The 12,861-nt window shown below is 37.4% G+C and overlaps 1 protein-coding gene across 8 annotated transcripts in view; it reads right to left on the bottom strand.

Annotated features, from left to right (window-relative positions):
- Positions 1-12,861, bottom strand: part of LOC117382106 (sorbin and SH3 domain-containing protein 1) — an 85,922-nt gene that overhangs the window by 45,826 nt on the left and 27,235 nt on the right. For 6 of the 8 annotated variants that reach the window (XM_055227053.1, XM_055227055.1, XM_055227058.1 and 3 more), the window contains 7 exons: positions 12,331-12,473; positions 12,158-12,218; positions 10,997-11,092; positions 9,736-9,771; positions 8,651-8,750; positions 4,389-4,503; positions 994-1,077 (listed from right to left, as the gene is read on the bottom strand). In XM_055227053.1, the coding sequence (XP_055083028.1) occupies positions 994-1,077; positions 4,389-4,503; positions 8,651-8,750; positions 9,736-9,771; positions 10,997-11,092; positions 12,158-12,218; positions 12,331-12,473 (635 nt within the window). The remainder of the gene's footprint in view (positions 1-993; positions 1,078-4,388; positions 4,504-8,650; positions 8,751-9,735; positions 9,772-10,996; positions 11,093-12,157; positions 12,219-12,330; positions 12,474-12,861) is intronic. The other 2 variants (XM_055227057.1, XM_055227056.1) reach the window with 2 other exon arrangements.

Here is a 12,861-nt window from a genome sequence, read left to right as displayed (position 1 = left end):
CTTGTAAAACTAGAGACTGACCCAGTGTTTTGACTGGTCACGACTAAAGTATGAAATTTATAGAGGCACCTGTCTGTTCATTTGCATATAAAGATGATGTGAAACGCTTCTGTGGAGTTAAGGGTAAAAATAGCTCTCATTAACCTCTGTTAATGGGACAAGTGACAGTCAGTCATCTTTCTCTTATGCAAGCGGCTGCAGACAGTTTATGTGAAGACTTATATGGGGAATTCAACATGGGCAAATGGGAAATCATTATAGGTTGGGTTCATGTGATAACATAATATTAGTGGTGGAACGTAAAAACTGCAGTACTTAACTACTTTTACTTCAAGTATAAATTTGAGGTATCTTTAGTTTTATAGTGGATACTTTTTAATCTTACTTCACTACAGGTATCAGATAGAAAAAAACAAACAAACAATTGATTCCATTGTTTTTGTTAAACAAAATTCAGCACAAATCTGTATCAAAATCACTACTGAAGCCTTATTAGATCTAAAAGTTTGAATTAAATACTTTTAATTTTTACTTTTTAAGCACATTAACTTACTTTAATACTTATGATTTTTTTCATGTGATACTTTACTTTTACGTAAGTAGACTTTTGCTCCGGTATTGTACTTTTACAAGTAACAGAATACTGAGGTGGGGAGCAGGTTTGAATTTTGTGAATTTGTGGATGGAAAAGATATCTGTGCCTTTCTCTTAACTGCAAACTGTATAAGGACCTAAATTACATTAGATTTAATATTTATTTACTAAGGATAATTGTGTTATAAAGCTACATATTGTAACATAACACATGTATTAACTGAAATATAGCAAATGTGGGCGGATACTACTATCAATTGGTGAATAATTCTCTCAACTGGATTCAGCTGGGTTAAAGGAACATACAGTGAACACAACCTACTGTACACAGACACGGGTCGCAGGGGTTGACATAAACGTAACACATGCAGCAAATGATGTCCCTGTGCAGACACTTACCACTTTGTCAAAGTCCATTTCAGAAAAGAACTTATACCACGGCTCATTCTCTAAATCTATGACGTCTGGGCTTACATCCTGAGTCTATAGAGGCGTGGCACAGAGGAGGAGAGGAGGAGAGGGGGAGGGAGGGGGAGAGAGAAACAGAAAGAGGAGAGGAGAGGGACAGAGAGAGAGAGACAGAGACAGAGAGAAAGAGAGAGAGGGAGAGACAGAAGGGGGTTGAGAGGGAGAGGAGAAGGCAAGAGAGATAGAGATAGAAAGGAAGAGAGACAAAGAAAAGAAAGAGGAGAGAGGGAAAAGAGAGAGAGAAAGTGGGAGAGTGAGAGAAAGAGAGGGGGGAGAGAGGAGAAGGAGAGAGAGAGGGGAGAGAAAAGAGACAGACAGACAGAAAGAGGATTCACACAGATGAGAACAATATGAGAACAGTCATAATGGAGACAAGAGGACACCAACAGAAGCAATGCATGATACAGAAGAGACACGTTCATTATCAAGTTCATGAATGATGTGAAATACGTTTATACAAATCACATGACCCAGAATATGTGGCTGGAACATACACACAGCCCTATAGACACGGATACATGGACAATGGATGGATGGATAGATTACAAGTATGTTTTAAGCTCATGGGTGTCATTAAAAAATAACTACTAGTAGAAATTAAAAATAGATAAAAACCTATGAATAAGGGAAAACAATTGGGACTAAACCTGGAACTAAAACAAGGACAAAACCAAGACTAAACCAAGACTAGAACAGGACTAGAACAGGACCAAACCAAGTGTACATCAGGACTAAACTGGACTCAAACCAGGATTGAATCAGGAAAAGTGAACGCATCCCTGGACAAATAACTGCAAGTGATCATCAGGAATACGAAATGGAAATAGGCCTATTAACTAAAAGGAATTCTGAGCCATGTTTTGCTATTTTGGAAATGGTTGTGCTTGGTTGAGATACTGGAAAGATTGAAACAACAGACAATGTTACAGAAAGTAATGAGTGATATGTTGAAATGGTAAATAAAATAAAACACAATCAATTTTTTTTCAACTTAGAATAACAATTTGACACATGTTTTTGGACACTACCATAGAAAGCTAACTGGTCGACTCCTAGTGTCTCAGTAAGAGTGCAAGTTACACAAGATGGGGCCACAAGTTGCAGATTTTGTTTTGCTTGGCCCCAATACTCTTGCGCATGGAGACCAGACATGAGCTTGGATGCCATCTTTTCAGAGATTTGAATAATTAAGAAACCATGTGTAATATCTTCCAGAGTATTGAAATATTGATAAATATTGATAAATGCAGATGAAGCAGATGTCGGACCTAAGGCTCTTGATCCTGAGGCCTAACCCTGACAGGGCACACACGTTTCATAGATTTTAAATTGATTTGGTCTTCAACTCAAAGGTCACAGAAACTCAAAACATTTCAAGAAAATAAACAAATGGACCATATTTTTGATTATGACACGCTTTTTAAATGTTTTCCACCAATTGTCATATTTCTCTGTTTAAATATTAACTTTAAATAAACCAGTGTCTCAGTTTCAGTACAACTGTAGAAAATCAAGATTGTCAAGTAATGCATAATTTCACAATTTTAATGCTATTTCTGAAGAAATATTAAAATGAAGTAAGCTTGGGACCATCAAAATTATGGCTAATTTTTATTCTAAGCAGTAGATGTTTTTGGGGGCTCAATATGTAGTGTGTAAACCTTTACTTGGAGTATAAAGGATTTGAGTGGTATAGGGTAAAAAAAACATAAATTAACTTCTTTGGCTCAATATAGACACCAACTACTGTGTTTCATTCTGCTGTTTAAAGATATTGTACATTTAGAAAACTGCACTTTATGCTTATTGTTTGAGTGTCATCAGGTACTTTCAATATTATCATTTATCCTGATATTTTCTGAAGCAATATACCGCTTTTAAAAAGTATTTTGACAGGCCTATACTGAGGATTGTAATAGCTCAGTGACCCAGAGTAAATGAGTTCTTAATGGAAATACATTGGCCCCTGATAGTCTGTGATCCTGAGATGAACTGGCAGACTTCCTTTTAACAAACGATGGGACGAAGCCAGATCTGAGCTAACACAATATACAGCTCCATGTGCGTCAGAAAGATTACATAATAAGGCTTTAATTATTGCACTGAGCTACTGTGTGAGAGGGCTAAATGAACTACTGAGCATGCTGAGCTCTGACAATTAAAGGGCAACTGAATTTTCTCAAACAATAAATAAACAAGTTAAATAAACAATAAAGGTTCACTATGAAATTTTTCTAGTGGAGAGTGCCACCTTCTTGTTTCTATGGAGATGCTATTTGTTTGCCTGGAATGTTCCACAGTATGACATTTAATTGCCAATCAGTGGCATAACTGCTGTTTTGTTCACAAGACACCCACATTGCCGTATAAATGTGGTGAGTGTGTGAGAGGTGGTTGGAGGGGCTGATGGTGCAGACTGGAAGCCTCACTTACCACCACCAAATGTACACTGAATGAATAATGCACAAAATTGTAAAGCGACTTTGAGCATCTGGAAAAGTGCTATATAAGATTAATGCATTATTATAATTCATCTCTCTCCATGGAGACAAGCAGGTAACACTGCCAGGCCAAGTTACAGGTCAGATCTGAGGAGAGGCAACCCCGCTCACAGTACAAATGCTTGTTTTTCAAGGCATTTTTGAGCAATAAAACACTTGTATATATAGATCAATTTAATGCTAAATTGCAGAACATTCCAGGTGAAGCAAAAGCATGGAGACAAGCAGATTGCTTACTGCCCACCGGAAAAGTTACATTGTACACCTTTAAATGAACATGAATGGACAAATTAAAATACACAGTTAAGAATAGTGCATAATGTTTCTGTTTGGTTATTACATATATTGATAAAAAGGACAATTGAAATGCTTTATATTCATACCGCATTTTCTAGAATATCTTATATGACAAATTCCCTATAGGTGTAGACTGCAGTCTTTAGACAGGATCTTAACCACACTTTAACTGCACAAACAGAGAAAGCATTTCACTTTGCCTCCCTGTATTGTGTTGTGCAAGTGATCCAATCTAGTCCAAGAACCTTAAAGTGAAAATCGACAAAGACAATAGCTGTGCCTGAAAGCGATATTGGCTGGTCAACCCCCCCTTCAGCAACATCATCTGTTACAGCAATGGGACACCCTCCAGGAATGTGGCAATTTATCTGCACATACGTCGCCTTGTAAGCTGTCCAAGATGACTGAAGAGTGGGTGGGTGTGTTTGGCTAAAGGTGCATGGGTGACAAGGTGGCTAGCACGCGGCTAACATGTCATGCACAAATGTAGTGTAAGTAAATGGGTAGCAAAAGGAGATGTTAGCATACCGTTCTCTCCAGTTTCAAAACAGAGGATTTGCCAGGCTCGTATTCGAAGATGCTTTTTGGCTCGGCACGGTACTTCCTGGTGTCTACCTTTTTGTCTGGAGGCTGCCACTCGTTCCTATGAAGAGAAATAGAAAGGGAGAGAGAAAGAGGAGAGGGAGAGAGGGAGAATTATCATGTTGTCTCCATGGCAACCACATTTTTTATCTAAAGATGCAGCCCTTTCCCTCTCCAAGGCCGTTTAAGTCTGCAGCTAATGATGGTGATACGAATGAATGACGCAGAATTCAATTTGTGGTTCAGGAAAATTTCTGTAATGTGATCAAGTAAACAAGACTGCAGCCACTGACAACACACAGAGCCTCAGTCTGTTCCATTGAGAAAAAAGAACAGGCAAATGAATGGAAACATAATATATTGCAGGAATAAACAAAGAAACATTTTGGGCAGAGAATCAATACACAGAGTTAGAAGAAATATGGGTACAAATTAACTGTTTTCAGACAAAAAAAGACAAAAATGTTGGGAAATATATCCATGATAAAGGCTTCATTAAAATAACAATAATGATAACTCCAGAAATGCTACAGCTTAAAGTCCAACTGTGTAATATTTCAAATACATAGACTAAAATTAAAGCATTTATTTAATTACAGGTTTGAAAAAAAAAGAAAAGGAAAACAAGCGTTGTTATTGTGTGCTTGCTTGCCTCTCCAGAAACCTGACTCATAGCTTGACCTTGTGGTGGACACCCACAATTACATGAATCCTTTTACTAATTAGCTGAAATGTTACACAATGTAGTAGTTTTTCGACTCTTACTTATGTAGGCTAATTAGTATTTGTCAGGGGTGGAAAGTAAAACATTACAAACAGAAAAATATGTGTGCAGTTAATCCTATTGCAGCCTACGTCTGTTGTGTACTGCTTATTAATGTGCTTTTCACTTCAGGATGATTTGGGAAAAACATTGTGTTGTCCAGAATTGCTCCCGATGACCCTCCTTTGAGACATCAGGCTGCACTGTATTGTCCATTGTATTTTTAAAGAGTAGGCCTGACGTCACTCTGTCCCTTTGCACATATTTTCCTTTCATAGACACTCAAGCATAGTTTATCTGTCATTTAGACCCACCCATTCACAAACACAGGAAGCAGCACCAAAGCAAACTGTCTGAGAAGGCTGAACGCAACTATAGACAACAAGAGGGAGCAATGTCTACTGTCATAATTACCTGAGTAACTTTTTGAATAGAATCTATTTATGTCTATGTGTCAATGTAAGATAGATATTGACTTTAGCAGAAATTCAGGTGTCTGGTTGTAAACACACGATACTAATTTTTAGAGGTACACTTTTTCCTCGAATATTCATTCCCTACCTACACAAATGCCATTTGTAATACTAGTTTCCTGCATAAAATGTATTGTGATCATACTTAAGTTGAATAGTTCATTGTTAATGGACTAAATTGACAACAACAGACTTTAATGAGATTGTGACATCTTGCATCTTGCATCATTCAGCCCCAGTGACCTTTGACCCCCAGAGAGGTCTTAACTCACGACCTCCACTTTAGAAACTCCTGCTCTCATGACATCTATGTTATTATATGCTGAAGGATTAATTAAATCTATATAAAGCACTTAATTAGATTATATTTAAAACATTAAACTGATCAGATTTCAATAATTTATATTTATAGAAAGTCTCATATATATCACTGTCAAACTATGGCTTCATCTGGAATATTCCACCATATGGCATTAAATGTACCCATTTCCATGGAGAAAAAAAGTTGATGCCACCAGGCCAAGTTACAAGTCATCTTTTTTCCAAGGTATTTTCTGTTACCATAACACTTATACAAAATTGTAAATGAAAGAAAGACAAGGTTAATACCATACTGTGGAACATTCCAGGCAAAACCATGATATCTAGAAAAGACAGAGCATCTTTATAAGGACTATCAGGACTAACCCAGACATAAACATCAAATTACAGTGATAATGATATTTATTGAGTAATTTAAGGCTGCATTTGATGTGGTAATAGACCAGGACAAAACCAGAACTAGACCATGATCAAATCAGGATAACTATGAATAGTTGTCATGTTGTATGCATGACATATTTACATATTTGTCTATTGAATATAGTTCTGTTGTGGACTATGTAAACTGCCTCCGTGTGTCCTTGTGGCAGTAAAGCAAGCGTGGTGGTTCATCTCTTCAGACATGTGCAGAGGTCAGAGGTCAGAGCGCAGTGTGCCGTGCACAGGCCTGTGATGAGCAGCAGTTTATCCTCCATCACCTGCTCTGCTCTATCAGGCTACCCCCCCAAGGCAGAGGGACCTGCCCCTGTCACAGCTCACAATGAGAGGGGGGGGGAGAGGATTAAACAGGGACTGAAGCAGGACTAAGCCAGGACTAAACCAGGACTAAACCAGGACTAAACAAGGACTAAACCAGGACTAAACCAGGACTAAACCAGGACTAACCGGGACTAAACCAGGACTAAACCAGGACTAAACCAGGACTAAACCAGGACTAAACCAGGACTAAACCAGGACTAAACCAGGACTAAATTAGAGTGTTATCACTCCTCTAATGTCACCACTTTTATTAAATCAAGCTTTCTCAATGGAAAAGTAAAGTTAATGTGACATAAACAACCAGATAAAAATAGTGGGCAGATTGATATGTATATATAATGCATTAGTCTTAGCTACAGTAGACAGAAGTGAGACTGCCAATCAGTGCCTTCGGCCCCTTCAACCACCACTAACACAACTAAACACCACATTCATGCATACACATGACACGTAGTAGTCTGAACTGAGTTCTACACATCAGTCTGGGATGGCTCTCGCTGAAAGCGGTTGGGAAAAGTCACAACAAACGTCACAACAGCAAAACAAGATGAGAATTCAAACGTTTGTTACATTCAGCACTGATACTTTTTCCATTCACAAAGAAACAAAGCATTCCCCTCTGCAAGTTTTTCAAAAACAAATGAATTCTCGGGAGTTTGTGAACTCGTATATGGCTGCCCTGGTTCACAATTTAATTGTGACCTAAATAATTACAATTATTAGCCAATTATCTGACTAATCTTGTCATTAGATGTACTTATACCATCAGTGTTGCCCAGGTCACAGTTTGACGATGTAGTGCTACAGAGTTATGGGAAGGAGCTGTATATTTTTGAAACTGGATACAGTATTTATGAGAATAGTATGAATAGTTTGTTTATGTTTACAACTTAACATTTACAAGTCCCTAAATGCAACATGAAACCCAAGGACCAAATTAAACCAACTCTAAATCTAAACTAAGTTAAATTTGAACCGTATACACTACCAGTCAAAAGTTTGGACACACTTTCTCATTCAGTGTTGTTTTTCTTGTTTGTTCACTACTTTCTACATTTTAGATGCACACAGAAGAAATGACATATATGATACACGATTATAAAATTATGGAATTATATAGTATAGATTCAATAACTGTACTATTTGTTTTATATTTTATATTTGTATTACACCTTTTGCATTGTTGACAGGCAAACCGTTGGCCTTCTCTCAATGATCTTCATGATGAAATCTCCTGGAATGGTTTTCGCTTCACAGCTATGCCATGTCAGAGTCAAGAAATGCCAAAAGTGCAAACCAGGGTTCAAAGCAAAGGGTGACTATTTAAAAATGTTTTTAAATATTTTAGTTATTTTGAGTTTATTTTTTGTTTGCTACATTCAATATGTATCCATGTACAGTTTGATGCCTTCAGGGAGAATCTACAATGTAAATAATGATGGAAATAAAGAAAACAAATACATGAAAAAGTGTGTTCAAACTTTTGACTGGTAGTGTATACAGCCACTGTCAATTATCTTAGTCTGTGACTTAATGAAAAAGTCAAAGTTGGTATTTCACTTCCCCACATGGAACTGCGTTCAAGTGATATCATAACATCATAATATTAAAATTCAGGTGGAGAGCAGGTTATAATTCTATGGTAGAATTTTAACTTTTTTAATGCCAGCACAAATGAACAAATTATGTTTTCAATAGCTTCAATAGCTTCAATAGCTTCAGCGTTTTCCACTCTAAAGATGTGATTGTTGTCAGTTGAAAGAAGGAACTTAAAGACGTAAGATTTATATGGAACATCTGTGGACCAAATCCCAAACAAATAAGATAAGGTTCAACATTTGTGGATCAAAAGCAGCATTTCTGTTGTTAATAATATCAAAAGGAGCACTGACCGTTTGGTGGGGTTGAGAGATGAGGAGCGCGTTGGCACTGGCATTGTCCGACTGCGTGACTCCACCTGCTGGTCACTCTTAGAGCGTGGGACAGTCCTGGCTTTAAACACAAGGGGACAAATACGACTTGAGAGAAACTCTGATGAAGCCTTTTAACACATTAACCTAATTTGGCAGTTAAATGTTATCAATTTTAGCAAAAGAAAAATTTTATTCTGTCAACTGAACACAAGTCCATCCAAACTGCCTCTTCAGTTCTGGTCAGATTGCTGATGGACACTGCCTTATATGTGTATGAGTTAAGTACACTGAAACTGGCACACCTATTTGTTTACAGTTTCTGTTTGTTAGCTAGGTCCGTTGAACTACACCAAGTGTGAACTGTGTCTGAGTCATATTTTGCATAAACACGCAGGCCCCTAATTTCACACCTATTAGAATAGTGACTAGTACTAATGTTTTCCTTGTTTTGATTTAAGTCTGAGGATGGAGTTATAAAAAGGAGATTAATGTTCTCTAAGCTCCCCATTCCTGTTCAAAGACGGATCGTCTCACAAAAACTGCCTCTTTAACTCCCCTCTCAAACCATTTATATTCTTTGGCTGAGATCTGTACCTCACTATCATCAAAGGAGTGGTCAGTGGCTTTGCGTTGAAGATGTACGGGAGATTGGAGTCCTGAGCTGCTCTCGCGATGGTGTTGGTACATTCTCTTAAAGAGAGTATGTTTTGTTTCTCGAATATAAACAAAGTATTTATCTATCAAATTCCTTGAAAAACATTTGCCCTTACTATGAGAAGGCTTGCTTCTCCACAGACCTGACTAGCAACTTGACTCGTAAATTGACCTTGTGGCGGGCACATTAGCTGAAATGTTACACAGTGGAGCATTATAAGTAGAATTTTTACCCTTAATGACATCCACTTAATTAGCATTAGTAGATTTTTTTTTTTTTTAAAGTTAAGTGAAAAAAAAGCAAATAAATAAATCAATAAATAAAAGCGCCCCAAGTTTAAAATGACTGAGTATCACTATCACTAATTCAAAATCATAATTTCCATTCATTCCCATTTGTCAAAACTCACCTTCCTCAAGATAAGAAAACGGTGTGGAGGCATCATCTGAAAGAGACAACACTATTAGCATGATCTATTGTAATTACTTTATTTCCTTCCTTACTCCTAATGACTACTAAATATTTAAGGACAGTCACAGCACTTATTGACAGTGTTTAGCCCATTAGCCAGGGCAGCAGCTTCTTCAGTTCAATTGTGCCAATAGGAGCTTTTCCTGGAAGCATTACTGAGCTAAAACAGGGTCTAAGCATCGATACGGATCAAGGCCCCACCTCAGAAATGCATCGTAAAGGACTACAGCCTCATTAAAATGTACCAGCGAGACAAATATGAAAGCACTGGTCTTAAAATTTAAGTGAATCTGTCCAGCTATAAAGTCATTAGTAAATAAATATTGTCAAATTAAGAGGATGCAGTTTGTCCTGATCTTACAGTGAGGGAAGGTGCAGGAAAGGCTGGCAAACAAACAACACATTAACTCAATATAAAACAATCATTTTTCCTTATATTTTCCTGTAAAATTGGAGCGAATAAAAAAAAAAAAAAAAAAAAAAAAAAGGTCAAAGGTCAAAACAAGATGCATTTCCTGTAGCTATATCATCTTCCCCTAACGTCTCTGAAACCGTTACTACGATACACTATACTACAGTGACATCTAGTGGCAACAAGACGTTACTACATCTATTAACAGCTATATATAATTCTGTATTTGAACACGCTAGAATAAGATAAAAAAGCCAGTTCAATTCAATTCAAGTTAGAGAAGTATGAAACAAGTTATTACTTTATAAGAAAGCATTATCACTGCAAGATTCATGCAACTGAAGATAAGTCTGCAGCATCAGAAAGTATTGAAAATATTTTATGGCATAACATACTTACACTTTGACATACTTTAAATATGTTTTGAGTCAACTTAACTTTATAGTATAAAAATCCAGCACTATTATATACTCTTGTTAGGTCTAATTTAAAACAAACTACAAGTCCTACATTTTGAAAGAGCAATATCAACATTTGCTATGCTAGGAATTTTTTGCCTTCCTAAATTTTAACTTGATAAAGCTTGAGCAAACTTCAGATGTTGTACATAGATCTTGCAGTGTTAAACCAGCACACTAACAATATTTTAGTCAAATCCTTTCAAATACTTCCAGTGCTCGTGGGCAAAGTTTGTGGATGACGATGGATCACTGGAGTATTTGAAAGCGCCCGGGCGGCTACAGTTAGTGAAGCTAGCATTAGGTTTACTTGCGTTTCCGCGGGATACCTTTATGTTGCCGCGGGATACCTTTGCATTTGACCTGAATTTCATAGTTCTCGGGGAAAGTGTAGGTGGGACGGTAAGGGTTTTCCTCAGTGCGCTCTGAGCTCAGCAGTGATGGGAGACAGAGCACACATGATCAACAACAACAGACACAAGACACAAGCATGAGGTGGGCTTAGAGTCAATGAGCTGAAATAGTGGTCCGCAAACTTTTCATACCAACTTACAAGTTAGGTTTACTGCTACTAAACTGCACTTTCGTTGAGGTGGCACTGCCATTCATTTCAATGGAGAATTTGAGAAAATTTTCACAGGTAAAATATGATATAACGTAGGCTAATATTAACATATAAGTGTGGAGGACAAAACTAGGACTAAACCAGGATTGGGGGGGTTCACACTCGCACAATAACCACATTTTAATAGGACTCACTCTTAACATTATATAGTCCTAGTTTAGTCTGGATGTAGACTCAGTTTGGTTGTACTGTCTTAGTTTAGTCTTGGTCTAGTCTAGGTTTAGCTATGTGTTTAGTCTCAGTTTTTATCTGGTCTATGCACAAGTGTAAACATGTCCTAAATCTGGACTAGACCAGGACTAAACAGAACTAGAAGAAGAGGATCAAACTGGGCTAAAACTCGGTCCAAAAAGGGAAAGTGTGAACACACACTTGAAATGAATCTGAATCATATCTAATAAAACATGACTAAACTAGAACTAGGACTATATTTTGACTAATTCAGGTGTAAAGATACAGCACTAAACTAGGAGTGAATCAGGACTAAACCCTTACAAAGGACCAAACCAGACATACACAGGACTACATAAGGGGTGAACCTACATTAAATCAGGACTAAGGACAAAACCAGGTGTAAACAAAGACAGATTCCAGTCTACACAGAACCAAATTAAAAAATTAATCTGGATTAAAACAGGACTAAACCAGGTGTTAAGCAGGACTTCATGAGGACTAAACCAGAGCTCATTTCTATCTAATGAACACATGAACTACAAGGAAAATAAACAAGTAAACCAGGGCTGAAAACTAAACCAATACTAAGTTGAGAATCAAAAACAATGATGAACTTCTCAAAACATAATTGCATGTCCCAAGTTTGAGAACCACTATCTTATAAGACAAAACAGTCAATCTTATAACTTACCTGGGATCTTGTGTATTTGCTTGAACATGCTCTTATACCAGTCTTTGGACTTGTCAATGTTCTGCAATGAGAAGAAACACACATATAAGTGATTCAGCATAGCACAGTAAGAATGAACTAAGAGTAATCTTCATTGTAAAACATCAGGGCGTTGAACTGGAGGTGTGTCTTACCCGCACAGGGACAATGGGCCTGTTGACGGGGCTCAGGATGGGTGAATGGAGGGACAGTCGCAGCCTCTTCCCATCCATCTCCGGGACAGGACTCACCGAAACTCTACCACTGTCCGGACTCTTGTCTCTCTCCGGGGTCGGCTCTGTCACAAAACAGAAGGCATGTAGTGATATTCTATACAGCACTTTGTAAAGATGTATCAATCTTTAGTAGTACGCATGCAGTCTCATGTCAGTTAGGGAAGACAATGTTTTGTTATGAATAAATAGAAGAAAAATATATTTCTAGCAACTTTTGGACATAAGGCATGCACATTAAGTATTCCATATTGTATTGAGTCATCTATCAAACCAATAATTCCCTGTATTATGAAGTCCATGTTACACTTAACTGTATCCACCTATCCATGAATGTACTAGAGATAGACTGATGTATCTGTTGGCTGATTTGACTTTTTAGCTATTAGCCTTAATTCTCCAACAAGGGCCAATATTTTGTTTTGGCCAACCTGGTGCCTATAGAACACACAG

The sequence above is a fragment of the Periophthalmus magnuspinnatus genome, chromosome 15 (genome assembly GCF_009829125.3).
Source record: "Periophthalmus magnuspinnatus isolate fPerMag1 chromosome 15, fPerMag1.2.pri, whole genome shotgun sequence".
Lineage (NCBI taxonomy): Eukaryota > Metazoa > Chordata > Actinopteri > Gobiiformes > Gobiidae > Periophthalmus > Periophthalmus magnuspinnatus.
The sequence above is the reverse complement of the archived record's forward strand: the minus strand, read 5'-3'. Positions and strand labels throughout refer to the sequence as shown.